The sequence below is a fragment of the Sphaeramia orbicularis genome, chromosome 24 (genome assembly GCF_902148855.1).
Source record: "Sphaeramia orbicularis chromosome 24, fSphaOr1.1, whole genome shotgun sequence".
Classification (NCBI taxonomy): Eukaryota; Metazoa; Chordata; class Actinopteri; order Kurtiformes; family Apogonidae; genus Sphaeramia; species Sphaeramia orbicularis.
The window spans coordinates 29,521,062-29,539,091 of NC_043979.1; the positions used below are offsets into that span (position 1 = coordinate 29,521,062).

Sequence of the window (18,030 nt, forward strand, 5' to 3'; positions counted from 1 at the left end):
TAATCCGTCACTCATTCGTTTGTTTGTTGTGTTGCTTTTGCCATCCACCATGGCGTTGCACCCCTAGTCATGTGATAACTGTGACGCTGATGCAAAGGGTCAATAAGAGAACAGCTGTAGAGTAGCTGTCCATTGTAGTGACCACTATGCATGAAAGGGTTAAATTAATTTGTGGAATAAGGGGTTAATGCTAATCCTTTTTGCCTTTTGTATTTGTAAAGGTGAAATGTAGAGACTAAATTTAGTAGCAAATATAATCAGTAGCGAAGTAATAGAAGGAAAATAAACCTTCCAACACACATGCTGAGCATTTAAAATAAAATTTCAGTCAAACATTCCACACATATGACATCTATCATGCGTAAACATAAACATCTAAAGCCCTATTTGTATGGATCTAGTATATATAATTGACCTCTGGTAATTAATATCTACAAAAGTCAGTTCTGTGATAGTATTAGTCCCATGTGAATCAGTATTTTGTGTGCGACCTGCCTTGTTTCTTCCACACATTTGTTCAGCCTTTTACCCGGCTGAGGGTTAAGGAGGCTGTGTTGGGGATGATAAATGAAATGAAGTTTTTTTTGTTGGAAATTCAAGTGACTTACGTTATGATATTTCATGGATATTCACTGAAAGAACAAACTGAAATCCTTAAAAGGCTGTCAGATGGGTGATGTGCATGATAGCATACTGCAAGAAACATTATTCTGTCTTTCAATATTATCTTTAAGTGAGTATAGACATCAGATAAAGGGAGTAATATCAGGACATTTGAGGGGAAAAAACAGACTTTGTTTATTTTATGTGAATATGCCACATGAACACAGATGCAGTGGGCTTGATTTCCCACAGAAGGCTATTGTAGTCCTGTACAAATATGATTTAATTTGTATTAGAATTTGTGATGTAAAACTATGAAATAATACACAATACATCCTTCTTTCAACTCTAATTAATGATAATATAATACTCTGACACTGTATACAGAGGTGTTGTGCAGAAATGCATGTTCATACTGAGACAACAAACATCATGTAGTTTAGAGTGTTAACATTTTTTGTCTTCATGTATCTTCACATGATAACACTACATCTTTCATTTACAAAATTTCAAAAAAAAAAAAAAAAAGAAAGAAAAATAATAATAAAATAAAATAAAACATTGATAAAGCTACTTGGTATCCAGACTTCAGCCATTATGAACCAAAATGCATGGAATCTGCATAATTCATTTACATGTTTGCACATAATCAGATTACATTATTCCTATGCATTAACCTCCCAGGACCCACTGTCCACATTTGTGGACAAGAGTTTCACAACTTTATAGAAAAAAAAAAGAAAGAAAAGAAAACTGTCCACCACAAAGGACATTCCATAAAAATGTTAAAAACTACATCTGAAAAAAACTGTTGCATCATGATGTTTCCAATGTAGGCACTTATTTGATAAAAAACAAAAAAGCTTGTACTTTGCTGACATGTCCTGGGTCTTAGGAGGTTAAGTAAAAAACAATTACAAGCAGACACATTCAAATACAGAGTGAAGTTAATGATGTCACAAATTAGCACCCACATGAGCCGCCCTGCTGTTTTTCATATCCTTTGGCCACAGCAGTATTTTAATAAACTACAGAGCAGTGTTTCATCTCCATCAGTCCAGAGAGTCTTTGGTCTCATGTATGGGCAGATCCAGTGTCTACCTTGGGTCCATTCATCAGATGGTTTCCTCACAGGGCTCCTTTAACTGGGCTGTTGTCGTAGGTGCTGCTTGGTAAGTCTCTGTAGAACAAACAAATATATGGTCATGAGTTAACCCTCATGTTATGTTTATTTCTCAGGAACAACAATGATGTAACCTGCTGCGTGTTTATTCCCCCAAAAATTGTCAGAAGCAATAAAAATTCTAATAATCTCTGTTAATATATAGTTACTAACCCCGTTACTACCCATTCTGTCAGCATTTAATGCAATGGTGTTCTTTGCCTCTCACAGGTTGTCACAATATGACCAATGGCCAGTCATTCACTTTGTGCTGTAGGACCAGAGGTGGCAAAAGTACTCACATTCTGTACTTGAGTAGAAGTACAGCTACCTGTGTGAAAAAATTCTCTCGTAATAGTAGACGTACTGATTCAACTACTTTACTTAAGTTAAAGTAAAAAAAACAAAAAAGTAAAAAAGTGTAACTTCTCAATTGTAATAAAGTACAGAAGTAAAAAGTAAAACTGCATTTTTTTTACCATTAATGAAACAATACTTATTTAACCAGGTAAAATCATAAAAGTTTCCAGTTTCTACTTCCACAGTGAATGGTACTGACTGCACTGGGTCAGTTTACCTGACAGGTAACCTGCAAAAACATGCAGGGATGGACAAAAAAAAAAAATTATTCGAATTTTTACAGGTGCGGGTAAAATTAAACGAAATGCGGGCAGGTAACAGGCAAGGAAGTGAAAAAATAAAAGAAGATGGATGAAAATAATTTAAATCACTGTGGTTAATCCACGGCTGGTTTGTTTTATTTTGAAGTGAGCTTCACCTGTTTACATCCAACCAAAGACGTCATTAAGCAGCACATATTAGAGATTTAGTGATGGCGTGGGTTTTAGCCAAAAATAAAGCCCTTCAAAGGGACTTACTGTGTAGACAATGCGTTTAATCATGGGTCGGGTCACGGTACTCAGCTTTGCAGGTACGGGCGGAAAAGTTTGGAAAAAGTGGACCTGTACAGGACTCTGGTACTGACCCTGTGCAGGACTCTGGTACTGACCCTGTGTAGGACTCTGGTACTGACCCCGTGCAGGACTCTGGTACTGACCCTGTGCAGGACTCTGGTACTGACCCCGTGCAGGACTCTGGTACTGACCCTGTGCAGGACTCTGGTACTGACCCCGTGCAGGACTCAGGTACTGACCCTGGTCTCAGCCTGTGTTCCTTCTCTCCTCCACACTGATTTTCCTTCTGAAACGATGTATTTGATGTACTGTCACATCTGTTTAGTTTGAAAAAGTCACGCGCCTATTCTGAGAATGTAAGGATTATAAAGTACAGATATTTATGCAAAAATGTAGGGAGTAAAAGTAAAAAGTTGCCAGAAAAATAAATACTCAATTAAAGTACAGATACCTAAAAAAATCTACTTAAGTACAGTAACGAAGTATTTATACAGTACTTTGTTACTTCCCACCTCTGTGTAGGACCCTGTTTCTCTGTCCAGGTTGTCTATGTCCCCCTTGGTGGTTTTGTAATCCAGGATCACACTTGGTTTCTGGTCCTTTCATGTGCTGATTCTTGCATTTTTGTGCAGAGTGCTCATGAATGCGACATTCTTTCCCTTTTTGAGGCAGTAAAACACCAGGGTTATGGTGTTTGTGAAGGCAAATGTGGAAGACTGAGCCCTGTTCTTTCAGACACTTCCAACCATTTTAAGCTTACTCTTTAGAAGCTCCTGACTCAAGCTGTAGCTCATGAAAAAAAGTGTCTGAACTATTGTTGTGCCTGCTGAAACCCTGTGCCATGTCGAGCATGACCCTTGTGCGTTGATTCTTCTTCACTAAATGGCTTTCCAGTGTAAACCTGTATGTTCAATGCATAAGTGGTGTTAGCTTCACATGCTGTTCAGATTTTTATCCCATATTTAGCTGGTTTGGAAGGCATGTATTCGTCTAAATTGGCAGTGACCTCTGAATACCACCAGCCTTTCATTCACTGTGACATCAAGTCTGTCACACGAGTCACTGCCATCCTATTGGGTCCTACATTTGTCTTTATTATATTTTCTGCAGACAGTTTTGCTTGATGTGTACTTGAGGATGAGGACCACTGTATTTCATCATTTTTTGACATGAGTGTCTTGCTTGGAGAAAGAGAAATATCAATTCCCTCTCATGGTTCATAATCACCTCAGTCCTGGTATCCGACCTGTTTTCTGTCTGTGAATCTGAGTTCAGTAATTCTGGATTTTCCTGGTTTTGACTCTGCCTGGCCTGATCACATCTGTCTCCATAAGTACCGCAACATATGCATGTCTTTCTTTCTCGCTCTCTCTCTCTCTCTCTCTCTCTCTCTGATGTCTTCACAACCAACTTATGGGTAACAGAAAATTAAAGATTGACAAAAAATAGTGATTTGATTTATACCATGATACATATCGATGTCGTCTGATATGAAAAAAATTACGGTGACATCATTTTTTTCTCCATATCGCTCAGCCCTTTTCAGACACATCCTCCTCTAATTCACTGTCATGATCTAAGATACTTTCCAAAGCCTCCTGGACTGTCATTGTTTTGCCTTTGCTGTTCGTTTTGTAAAGCTCTGACAAACTGTAATGTCTGTGTAGAGAATCGTTTATATACTTTACCCATCTCCCTTGCTGAATGTCCACTGAGTGTGGGCAGTTTTCCTACAGGAACGAATGTAAAATGGGTCAGTTTGACTTGGAACTTAACAGGAGTGTTAAACAAGTCACATATAAAACTAAATAGACTCTGACACTAATATAATGGAGAGACTGCATGACTAAGAGGTATTGAACATCTTGGGTCAGATGTTTCATTGGAGATATGGAGTTAGCCTCTTATAAATAATTAAATATAGAAAAATTATTCCTGAACCCTGATTAGTATGTTTAACTGATACTCTTTTTCTCATGTTGCTTTGGAAATTTGACCACTCAGTGCATCAGTGATTCTTAACCCATAAAGACCCAAACATCCACCGTCGACCAAAACCATCTGTTGATGCAAACCGTTTAATACTTGTTGATCCACTAATCCTATCAATACATGTAAATAATTGGTGTAAAATACAGTTTGTCATCTTTTCATGGTCATCAGATATGACCCATTTGGATGTTCAGAAGCTCCGTAGTTACCGTGGAAACACCATCATCTTCTACAACATTGATTCACCAGTAAAACTCATGGAGATGGATCAATGACAGTGCATGGACACACTGGGTTTGTGTTCAGTTAGTGATATCTTTGCTGAAAAAGCCACTTTTTCTTCAGTTTTCTCTGTTTTTGATATAATAACCCTTAACTTTACTCTGAGCTTTTATGAACATCAACATGATCACTGAGTTAAATATAGGAAAAACCTGATTTTCACTGAAAAAACACAAAATACAGAAGACAATATTTAAACAAAATGGTAATAAATCACCTAAGAAAGGTTAAATATAGAGAAAAATTCATTTGTGAACTGCCAGAAAAGTAACATTGGGTAGGTTAATATCTCCCCTAAAATTAAAATTGATTATATTGTGTCAGGAGTGGATTTAGCTACTCCTCAGATCTGAATTTTCTGTTTGGCTTTTCAGAGACCCATTTCTTTCACTGAGTGCTGAATTTTTTTGTACTATAGAATAACATAAAACCATGAATTCTGATACTACTTAAGATTGAGGATACACTACAGTCATTGTGAAGCAGAATTCACCAAGCGTTGGATTGTTCACCCACTAATAGGGAACGTGAGCTGGGTTTAGACCGTCATGAGACAGGTTAGTTACACTACAGAAATTTCCAACCACATACTGTATGTAAGTAACTCAAATCCGAATGGCACTGTGATTAATCCTGTTCACATTGTCTTGAAAAAACAAATCTCAGTCACAGTTTATTGCTAAAATGTCAGATTTTGGCCACTTTTTCTGTATGCCCTGTATGTAGCCTTACAGTTCTACATGCAGTGATGAACAGTATTAGGCCCATTTCCAATTCACCCCTTGGCCCTCCCCCTTACCCTTACCCCTTGGCCCTTGCACTTGGCACTACCCCTTGAAACGGAGCTACAAGGGCGACTTGTTACGTCATCAGCAGTCATCCATACCGCTATTAACAGATGCAACAACTTTGTTTCTGAAAGTATTCACCATGCCGTCAGTATCTGTAACCGTCTCTGTTGCGTGGGCTTTGGTCATCTTTTTGTGGCTATCAACTATAAACTGTAGAAATGCGATCTATAATACATTGAAACGGCATTAAATGGTTGATTAAATGAAGAAATATGTACAGGGTGGGGAAGCAAAATTTACAATATTTTGAGGCAGGGATTGAAAGACAGTGTATGACCAGTTAGTTTATTTAAAGTCATGAGAATTTATTTGCCACAAGAAAATTTACATAATAGAAAATGTTTTTATTCCATGTGTCCTCCTTCTTTCTCAATAACTGCCTTCACACGCTTCCTGAAACTTGCGCAAGTGTTCCTCAAATATTCGGGTAACTTCTCCCATTCTTCTTTAATAGTATCTTCCAGACTTTCTCGTAATAGTTTTGCTCATAGTCATTCTCTTCTTTCCATTATAAACAGTCTTTATGGACACTCCAACTATTTTTGAAATCTCCTTTGGTGTGACGAGTGCATTCAGCAAATCACACACTCTTTGACGTCTGCTTTCCTGATTACTCATATGGGCAAAAGTTTCTGAAAAGGTATGGATAATAGTGTTAGGTATGATTATGACATCAATATATGTTTGGTTTCAAAACAACTGACGTAGTGCCTGCTGAGAAAAAACAACTAAATGTTCATTGTAAATTTTGCTTCCCCACCCTGTACATTTGTGTGTTTCTTTCATCACACTGCTGCACTTTTTGGCTGTGTTTACCTCCATCTTGTCAATGATTCAAACAGAATTATGGGAAATTTCTCCTCCCCCTCCGTTTGTTGTGTGGTCCTGAAAAGTCTCTATTTCGAGGGCTATACAACCCTCAGCCCTTCTCCTCTGTCTAACTGAGAATCAGGACAACTCTACCCCTTCACCTGTATGGAGGGGTAGGGGTAAGGGGGAGGGCCAAGGGGTGAATTGGGATTGGGTCTTCAGATAGAAAAGTGACAACATGAACCCCTTTGGTCATACCTTTGGTCTTCTTCGTGAACCACTGGTGACACCTGAGCAGAACAATGAGTATAAACGCTTCCATCAGTTGAAAGGACACGTAGACCATCGGGAACAAGAATAAAGGCCCCATCAGCTCTGCTGGAAAAGTAATCTTCAGGATGGTAGCGCACAGCTGGACATTCTGACAGCCTGTTTCCATAGCAACGGTCCTCCGCTCCCTAAAGAGGGGGGACAGACTCATTCATAAATCATAAATCCATAAAGAAAGGCTTTCCTCCCTGACACGACTAATACTACCTGCTGCCAGGGCTTTTATAAGGATTTAACCAAATGATCGTCTCTGGACGTACGGTTGGTTGAGTTTGAAGAGTGTGGAGATGATGTATCCGAAGGTGAAGCCGATAAAGGGCATGAAAGCGCCGATGATCATCAACGGAGGAGACAGCACTGTGAGGATGGAGCTTCCGATGGTTATGCTGGAAAGAATCCCAATCACCACAATTGCAATCATCATTATACTGAGACCAACCTGCAAACAGCAACACAAAAAATACAGTCTGAGGTTACATAGAACATAAAGACTGAACATTATTAATGCCAACAGAACATTTTCCTCATGTCATTTTCCTTTTTTTTTATACTAAAATGTAAAAGTAAGTTTGGAATTATCATTATTTATGAGTTGTTACCTCCACCAACAAGCCTTGTGGTTCTATTCCATACATATAAAGGTCAGTGCATTAACACTGGCTTTGCTCGGAGGGATTTCCTTGAATTAAAAACTAGTGTCGCAGCCAAACAGTTGATATGGTTTATGAATATGGAGAACAAGGCAAAGGACCCACATGCACAAAACACTGTGAGGAGAATAAGGAATTTATGACTGAAAATAATGCTTACAGGCCAGAGAGCAGGCGATCTGAAGAAAAACATGCAAATTGACTAAGAAACTATGCAAAGTTTGCTCTAAAAAGTCCAAATACAGACCATTGTTTAGAAAACTGTCCAAGCCAAAAAAGCACAAGATAAAGACTGTTGTTTTTTTTTTTTTTTAAGGCTGTAAAAGCCAGATGCTACAAAACTTAAGAGTGCGGCAACAGCCTTCTTTTTTTTTTTTTTTTTTTGGGGGGGGGGGGGGGGGGGTTGGCAAGGTCTGAAAATAATACAAACAGGCAAGGTCCACAACTAAAAAAAGACCTACATATGGAAGAACAGAATATAGACCAGTAGAGAACCAAGAAAACAGTATTTTGAAGTAAAACAGGACAGGTTGTAAATCAATGGTGAGTAACATTTTACCATGAAACTGTCTTGTGGATGAATATAGATATAGGGACAGACATCCATTTTCTGAAATATATAATAGTTTATCCTATCCAATCACCATGAAACATACTCTAAAGCAGTATCTGATTTAAAGATATATAAAGATATATAGTTTTTTATTACTATTATTATTGTTTTTTTTTTATTTATATTGTTTGCTTTTGCACTACCTTGTTTTTGTTTTTTTGCACTATCCTTATGCATGTCCACTTTTTTTCTTGCACTGTATTCTGTTACTACATTGTGGGATCAATAAAGTCTAGTCTAATGTTATGTAATGTAATCTAATGTAATCTAATCTAATCTAATATAATATAATATAATATAATATAATATAGGAAAAATTATATGGAAATTATATAGAAAAAAAACAGCAAATAGACACAGGCTACAATAAATCTTAAGTGTGCACTGACCTTGGTGATGGTCTTGGAGTACTGGGGTCTGTAATAGTTAATGAGGATGCCCACGCCGCAGGGAACAAGCATCATTAGAAGGGAGATAATAATGTCGACATATGGCACAGCGCTCTCCAGGTTAAAACCTTGGCAGTACAGGTAGAGCAGCAGAGGCATCATGCCAAGTGCCAGCAATGTGGAGCAGGTAGTCATGACGATGCTGAAGAAGGAGACAGAGGTGAACAGGTGATGATGCTGCATTGATTTGTATTTTATTGTCTTTAAATGTATCTGGCTGCTGTAATGACCAGTTCCATCCAGGGTTGAATGAAGTCGACTAAGGCCTTTATTTATTTATTTATTTATTTATTTATTTATTTATTTATTTATTTAAAGGCCTTATTTATATCATAGTAGTGATTAGTTATACCCAAGGAGCTTCAGAGATAAGGTATGGGTGTCAAACGTATGAATTTGTGAAATGTAAAAATTACACTGAGATATAAACAACCAAGGATGTCAAACTCATTGTAGTTCAGGGGCTACATAGGCTACAGACCAATTCAATCTTGTATGGGTCGGAGAAGTAAAATCCTATCATAATAACCTATAAATAGCAAAAACTCCAATTTTTTCTATTTGTTTTAGTGCAGCGAAAGTAAAATTACATGAAAATTGCTACATTTACCAACTATCCTTTCACAAAAAAATGTAAATAACCTGAACAAATATAAACAAGATGAAACGTCTTAACAATATTATCCCCGTTAATAAATGTTTTGTGCCTTTGTGTCATGTCGGCTCCCAGACAGTGTCTGGATTTTTTGTCTTGGCTGTCTTTTCTGTTTTGTCTGTCATTTCCTGTTTTATTTTGTTAAGTTTCCCTCATGTGTCGTGTCTGGTGTCTTTACTTCCCCTCCTTGATTGTTTCACCTGCTCCTGATTACCTGACTCCGCCCTGATGTGTTCCACCTGTGTCTAATTGTCTTCCCGCCCTCTTGTGTATTTAAACCCTGTGTCTTCCCCTTTTTCTTTACCAGTTTGTTTGCTCCCTCGTGTGCTTACTTACCAGCGTTTCTTGGATCCTGTCAGTCTGTCTGCCTGTTGTGACCCGTTTTGTCTACCGACCACCGCTTCTGCCTGTTCTGCCTGCTCGTCTTTTGTGACCTGGTTCGTTTATCCGACTACTGATTCTGCCTAACCCCTGTGTACCTCAGCCTCCAACGTTTACCTGTGTGTTCGACCCATCGCTTGGATTACTGACCGTGAGTTTAGCCTGTCCCTCATGTCCCGTTGCCTTCTGTGTTGCCTACCCATGTATGACCTGGTCTGTTTTCTGACATCCCTCTGCTTCTTCCTAGTCGGGTTGCCGTTGGGATTTTTCCAGCTCGGCCACGCCGGCTGTCCGCTGACCCCGCTCACGGCCCAGAGGTCTAGTCCTGAGCTCGGCGTCTTCACAGACTTGTTAATCATTCTGTGTTGTGCTTTAACTTGGTGACCGTGTTTAATAAACACTCTCGATTTAACATCTGTCTACTGGTCTTGCATTTGGATTCAGCCTCTGTACTAGACCCGTTACACTTTGTAGATCTACTGTGATCTGTAAATACACATGTACAGTGTATATATAATAAGCTGAGGCATAATATTGTTAAAATATCCCTTATTTTTATATATATATATATATATATATATATATATATATATATATATATATATATATATATATAAAAAAATCAGGTTCATGTTATTCACATTTTTTAAAAGTACAGGTTGTCGATGTAAACATCTTCATAATGCAGTTTTACTTGTTTCACTCCAAAACCTAGAGAAAAGTTTGGAGTTGACTTTAATTATAGGTTATGTTATTATTTTACTGGTCAGTTGAGATTGAATCAGGCTGTATGTGGTCCCTGAACTAAAATGAGTTTGACACCCTTGAGATAAGGCGTTCAACAGGTTAGTTAAAGGCTGATTATTACGTTAGATTCATTAGTCCTATAGCCTGTTGTTAAAAGGTTTACGGTCCTCATACATTGCCCTGTTACATAATAGTAGCTGTCGAACATCATGAACTCACCTTTACTCTCTAAAAATGCAGTCTAGATTGCACCACCACAGTGTCACACTAATATGATAATTATAGGTCGTGTTGGTGAAGGTCTGGTGGAAGTAGAAGGTTAGTCTGAGAGGAAAGACCTCGGTCAAGGCCAACACTCCACTCATATTCTCAATCCACTGAATTATCAGTGTCAAAGCAAATGTATGAAACTCTAATGCTTTTTTGGAATCACGTTTCTTTCCAGAATGGCAGCTACGCACTGATGCTGTCATTGAACATAAATGAAGTTTCTCCTCTGTTGTAAAACAAGTTGTTTTACTCTAGAATTTACACAAAGAAATCAGAGGAGGCTTGGTAAAGAAATGGAATGATATATTGATTTTCAGTTCTTATCAGGATAAGGTCTTTCTTTATTTCTTTATTATTATAATTATGATTATTATCATTTTCCTTATTTTTGGCATATGTATTTTGGATGGCTGTAACTCTTTCACTGTTTGTGCAACGGTTTCTGAAACTTGACACGTTGTGCCTTTTAAGCTTTATTGTGTCATTATGATAATTTCACTCATGCCTGTACTAGAAGCTGGACAATAAGCCGTTTTAGCAGAATTAGAAAATACAGTAAATTGTAATGACTGCTACATTTTGAAAGCTCTAAGTGCTTTGGAAAAATAGGCAAATTTTCTAAGTTAATTTAACTGTTTGAACTAGTTCTGTTGTAGTTGTTGGCACCTCCATTATTACTCACACTTCGGACAGGGCTGGACTACACCTTCATAATGAACACAGGCGGTCTTTGAAGTAAACACCTCATGGGGTGAATGTCCTAGCGGATGAAACTATATGGATTTTTATTGCCTTATTATGATAACATGATGTCCCACAGTTCATTCAACTCTATTAATGACATGATGGTAATGATGTAGAGCTACAGTGAGTGTAGGGTCTGTTCATTTGTTACAGTGCCAAAAAAAAAAAAACTCACCTTAGTTATTTCCCCACCTCCCAAATGGGAGGCAAAGGGTATCATCTTTGGTTTGGTTTGTTTGTTAATTTCTTTATTTTTTTATTTGTTTGTTTGTTATTGTTTCAAATTTTTTTTATTAATTTTTGAAAATCTTTTTTTTCCCCATTCACATATAATGGGCAAAATTTCACATGTGTGTAGCAGCAAAACTATTGGTTGAAATCATACCAAATTTACTTCATATATTACCAGTGACTCAGAATGGATCTCATTGCATTTTGGGAACAGTAGGTCTAAGTTCAGATTTTTTTTTAAATTTTTTTATTTTTTTTATTTTCCCATTTACTTATAATGGCCGGAATATGTGCGAGGGGCATGGTTTGTTGTGCCTGGCGCTACTTCTGTTGCTCATTTTTCTGCTTCCAACATATCATTTTTAAGGAATAAATGTTCACTTGCTGCCTAATATATCCAACCCAGTGATAGTAGTTAGAATTTCATGGTTGATCAGTGTATAATGTATTTGTTAAGTATTTGAGGTATTTCAACTGACTGAGAGGCCAATATTTTTATTGAAGCGCTGAAATTTGAGATATTTTGAGAGGTTTACTTGAGTATTGTATCCACTTCATACTTCCAGTCTGATGATACAGTTTCAGGTTGAATGAATCATACGTGGGCAGATCAGATGAATTAATGGTGTTGAATGTTTTTTGAGCATCCTATACTATGTTGAGTTTAAGCCTCCATGAATTAATGTAATCTTCTGAAACTGAAAAGTGAGTGTTTGTACCTGAGGTTCATGTCCCCCTGCAGAGCCAGAGTCAGGACGTTGGACAGGTTTCCTCCAGGACAGCAGCCAATCAGCATCACCACTACAGCTGAAATCCCCGACATCTGGAAGGCCTGCAGCGGTTATGAAAAAAAAAACAAAAAACAAAAACCTCATTGTGATGTTTAATGATGCCTGGAGTTTATAAAGTATATGCAGCATAATGATGCAAGCAAACAAATGGATAAACAGCTCAAAATAACTTAGGATAACATTCATTTTATGTTATTATTTATGATTATTTATGGACTTTGTATGGAGATTAAAAAACTTGTACATTTAAGAAACATTCTTTTCCTTTGTCCTCTTCAAAGCAGACTCCTATTTGTTAATCTTTTGGTTCTTCTCAGTTTTTTCAGTAACAATAACTCACTCTCTCACTCATTGTCACAATCATTTCGTTTGAAGAGGTATAAGATATTTTATTCAGTCTTTATGGACAACAGTGTAATATACAGTGGCCCAGAGGGGCAACAGCCCAAAAAATTATCTACTATAAAAAAAAAAAAAAAAAAGAGATAGTCATTTATTTAAAAAGAAGTATCTGAAAAATAAATGTACTCCTTCAATAAAAATAAACTTGTATGAAAAAAAATCTCCTAAAAAACTTGCAAAAAAAATAAATTTCAATAAACAAATAAAATACACTTGTATGTATTTTTAAAAATTATTTCCTCAAATAAAATAGACTTTGACAAAAAAAGAGTTTCTCAAAATAAAATAGAGCTACATCAAAAATTAAATCAGATTTTTGGTTCTAAAATATGTTGCCTTGAAATAAATATCATCCAAATAAAAAAGAAAATTGCTTATTTAAAAAATAAAGTTAATAATAAATTAATAATAAACAATTAATAGTTAATACATTTTTCATAATGTAATCTTGCTTGTTTCATCTACTGATCTAAACTGTTGATCCACTAATCCTAACAATACATGTAAATAATTGGTTTAAAATACAGATTGTTGTCTTTTCATGATCATCTGATATGACCCATTTGGATGTTCAGAGGCTCCGTAGTTACTATAGAAACACTGTCATCCTCTACAACATTGCTTCACTGGTAAAACTCATGGAATTGGATCCATGACAGTGGATGGAGACACTGGGTTTATGTTCAGGTAATGATGCATTTTACAGAAAAAATGATCTTTTTCTTCAGTTTTCTCTTTTTTGGATATAACAACCTTCAACTTTAATCTGAGCTTTAATGAACATCTACATAATCGATACTTTAAATATACGAAAATACCAGAATTTCCACTTAAAAATGCTGAATACAGAGGATAATACTTGAGTAAATGGTGATAAATCACTTAAGAAAAGTAAAGAATACAGAAAAAATCATTTGGAAAGTGACACAAAAGCAGCACTGAGTCTTTATGGGTTGATATGCTATTTTTTTTTATTATGTTATTTTACTGGTCCAGTCTTTTTGAGATCACATTGGACTGTTTGAGTTTGAGATACCCCTGATTTTTTTTATCCATGTCAAACTGGTCAAACTTCTTCCTGTTTGTAAGGATTAAATTTTACATAAGATAATGTATGAATCTAACACGTGAACAATGAGATGGTTAATGTAAGCTGCTTTGATTACTGCTTTTATATTAATATAAATGTGTGAGGAATCATCTGTTAGCTGCACTAACCTTAGCCAAACAAAACGCTGTGAGAGGCATGATCCCGAACTGAGACAGAACTGCAATCACCATCCCTTTTGGTCTCATTATGTGACCCTGGAAAAAGAGAACAGATCAAATCCTTGACCCTAAAAAAACAACAACAAAAAAACAAAACTCTGTAAACATAGATGATGATGGATAATGGATAATGTGTGGATCACCTTGATCTTGGGCACTTCCATGGTGCATCCCAGTGAAATCATGACGATGAAAGCGACAATGATCAGGAGGATGTTGATGATTTTGTCCAGTAGAGGTGATGTTAAAGGTACAAAATCGACTGAGCTGACATTAGCAGCTGTCGAGGTGTCATTTTGCCACAGATCTGTGTGGTTCATGGTTGTAGGAGCGGATGGTTATGGCACTAAAAACAGATGGAAATAAAAATGGACACAGTGAGACATGGAAGCAAAAAGTCAAAATGGACAGATGGATGGAGATGTTAACCTTCAAAATACACAGTGGGACGCTGAGGAAAATGAAAACGCTTCAATCCCATCATCTCTAATATATGTTTTCTGTTTTCCTTTTTTGGGACATTTGTAAAACCAGTAAGACTAAGTCAGTGAGTCTGGGGAATGTGACACAAGGAAGAATATATGAAGTAATTAACTTTATAGTTACAAGAAAAAGTGTAAAGTTTCATCTAATTTTTTTTCCCTTTGTCTGCATTGCAACATCGTACAGTTAGGTTTCCTTTCTTAAAACAGGTAAATTAACCCATTGAGACTAAAAGCATCCACTGATCTACAGGGTGGGGAAGCAAAATTTACAATGAACATTTAGTTGTTTTTTCTCAGCAGACACTACGTCAATTGTTTTGAAACCAAACATATATTGATGTCATAATCATACCTAACACTATTATCCATACCTTTTCAGAAACTTTTGCTCATATGAGTAATCAGGAAAGCAAACGTCAAAGAGTGTGTGATTTGCTGAATGCACTCGTTACACCAAAGGAGATTTCAAAAATAGTTGGCGTGTCCATAAAAACTGTTTATAATGGAAAGAAGAGAATGACTATGAGCAAAACTATTAAGAAAGTCTGGAAGATACTATTAAAGAAGAATGGGAGAAGTTGTCACCCGAATATTTGAGGAACACTTGCACAAGTTTCAGGAAGCGTGTGAAGGCAGTTATTGAGAAAGAAGGAGGACACATAGAATAAAAACATTTTCTATTATGTCAATTTTCTTGTGGCAAATAAATTCTCATGACTTTCAATAAACTAATTGGTCATACACTGTCTTTCAATCCCTGCCCCAAAATATTGTAAATTTTGCTTCCCCATCCTGTAAACTGTTTAATTAGTATCATAATAATTCCCCAATAAACTGATGTTCCACTATGTTAACAGGCTGGATTATGCAGCAATTTAAACTCATGCCCTGGGTATTAAATCTGATATTTCACAGGTCTACACAAATATAAAAGCAAATATAAAAATGACAGCAGAAGCAATATAATCCAGTAAAACATGCAAAAATATAAATATGTGTGTCAGTGGCAGCATTAGAGCTAAAGAACCTTCATCACAGTCAAATAAAGCATGAAAAGGCAACAATAACAACACAAAAACAGCCAAAATTTAGATCTGAAAGTCCATGAGTTTTAGATAAACAGAAGTTCTGCAGCAGCTGATAAATGTGATTTATAATTTATTAAGTTTCTATAGGAACAGACTCTTCATTAGATTTTCCGTAAATATGATCATCACTTAAATTACAATGACACAAATTTATATTTGCAGAATAGACACATCATAAATTATATTATTTGTGATAAATATAAGTCTAACCTTCAGTTTTTACCCCTCGGTCAAAGGGTATTGTAATCTTTTTGTCGTCTGTCCGTCCGTCTGTCTGTCTGTCCATTCAATGACGTACTCACATTATCTGCAGAACACATTGACATATCTGCACCATATTTATACTGTGGATGCATCTTGGCATGGAGCAGAAGTCTACTGAAAATCAGTGACCTTGACCTACTTTTCAAGGTCAAATAGCCTTGTACAGTTACAATATCGGAGTACTTTCAATTATAAATATGTATGTAATAAGTTTTACACAAAGACAATCTAATCTAAATTATAGGGCAGTAAATTTCAACAGAATCTTACACTATATTCGTCTGAGGGGTATTAAAAGCGCGCAGCACGTGATGTTTTGTTCTTGTTTGTGTCACATGAAGTGTTCAACCAATGAGAGAAATGCTGATAAGCGGTGCTTTTGTTAAGACAAAGACTGTAGTGACTGTAATCTTGTCAAGTTCATAGTACACGTGATATGGTCTGAGGAACCTTCAACCTAATATTTCACAAACAGCATCACAGTTTCAGACATATTCTAGCTTAAAAGGTAAGTTAAGATAAAACAGCTTGATTTGATTGCACTGAAAATGATGTCTAAATGATAAGAATTAGATTAGTTGTCAATGAAATAATTAAGAAACATATGAAAAGTTTTTTATACTTGACTTAATGTCGATAAATTCACCTGAAAATGGTTAATCTGTACATTTCAGAGAAAAGACTTAACCCATAAAAACCCAGTGCGACTTTTGTTTTTGCTCTCAAATATTTTTTTCTCTCTATTTAACCCTTTCTTAAGTGACTTCTCATCATTTATTATAATATTATGCTCTGTATTTTACATTTTTCAGTGTAAATCATGTATTTTTCCATATTTAATTCACTGATCATATAGATGTTCATTAAAGCTCAGAGTAAATTCAAGCGTTATTATATCAAAACAAAAGTTACTTTTTTCAGCAAAGACATTAATCATTGAACATAAAACAAGCGTCTTAATCCACTGTCATTTATTAAACTGTACTGGTTTTACTGGTGAATCAATGTTGCAGAGGATGATGACATTTCCATGTAAACTATTTGAGTCTGAACATCCAAACGGGTCATATGTGATGACTATAAAAAGATGATGAACTGCATTTTCCTTCAATTATTCACATGTATTGATAGGATTAGTGGATCAACAGGTATTAAACATTTTAAATGCATAAATGGTTTTGGTTGCCAGCAGCTTTTTGGGTCTTCATGGGTTAAAACTCACTCTCCTTTGTGCTCCGGTGCCAAGTTAACCTCCATCTCCAGAGCTGAAAACCACATCCTGCCTGTTGGTATGTTCACACCGTGAGCAGAAAAAAATACTTTCACAGGATTTGTCATTATTTTGCACACACAAAAAAAAAAAACACTCGTGAAAAGAAGTAAATCACTACAGAGCGTCATAAATCTGCCTGTTCTGAAGGTGAGAACTGCACACCTACTGCTGCAGATCAGTTTGCACTAAATAGAAACCCAGGTGGATTCCTCTGGTCCCTGCTTTAAGTCTCAACCTGACTGAAGTGTTTCTAACATGGAGTTACCTGCTGAGCCAGACGTTCCTCGTGTCTCCTGTCTGAAGTAAAAATCAGCCCTTGTGTGTTGTCAGTGTGTTGTTTTGTAGCAGTAGTGACAGGTGGAGGCTACTGCCGGTGCCAAAGTGCCATCTAGTGCACATCTGACTGCAGCTTCAGAGATACATGAAGGACAGATGGCTTCTCACTGGTTTTAACAGGCAACATCATGTCACCCCTATCCTCGCATCCCTCCATTGGCTCCCTGTGTGTTTTAGAATTTATTTTAAGATTTTACTGATCACTTTTAAAGCCCGAATGGGTCTGTCCCCAAGTTATACAGATGAGATGCTAGTTGACTACGAGCCAGTACACAGCCTTAGATCCTTGGGCAGAGGGCTCCTGGCTGTTCCAAAGTCGAGGCTTAAATCGAAACGTGAGCGGGCCTTTTCCATCAGGGCCCCTCGACTTTGGAATGGCCTGCCCGAGGAGATAAGGCTTGCGGAATCAGTGACATCTTTTAAATCACTTCTTAAAAC

General features: G+C 36.6%; 1 protein-coding gene across 1 annotated transcript; it reads right to left on the reverse strand.

Annotated features, from left to right (window-relative positions):
- Positions 1 to 1,718: 1,718 nt before the first annotated feature.
- Positions 1,719 to 14,346, reverse strand: slc10a1 (solute carrier family 10 member 1). Its single transcript, XM_030128223.1, has 7 exons — positions 14,290 to 14,346; positions 14,096 to 14,182; positions 12,404 to 12,516; positions 8,597 to 8,798; positions 7,205 to 7,383; positions 6,873 to 7,072; positions 1,719 to 1,783 (listed from the first exon to the last, which is right to left on the reverse strand). The coding sequence occupies exons 1-7, from the start codon at positions 14,329 to 14,331 to the stop codon at positions 1,719 to 1,721; spliced, it is 888 nt and encodes a 295-aa protein (XP_029984083.1). The 5' UTR covers positions 14,332 to 14,346.
- Between the last annotated feature and the right edge of the window lie 3,684 nt (positions 14,347 to 18,030).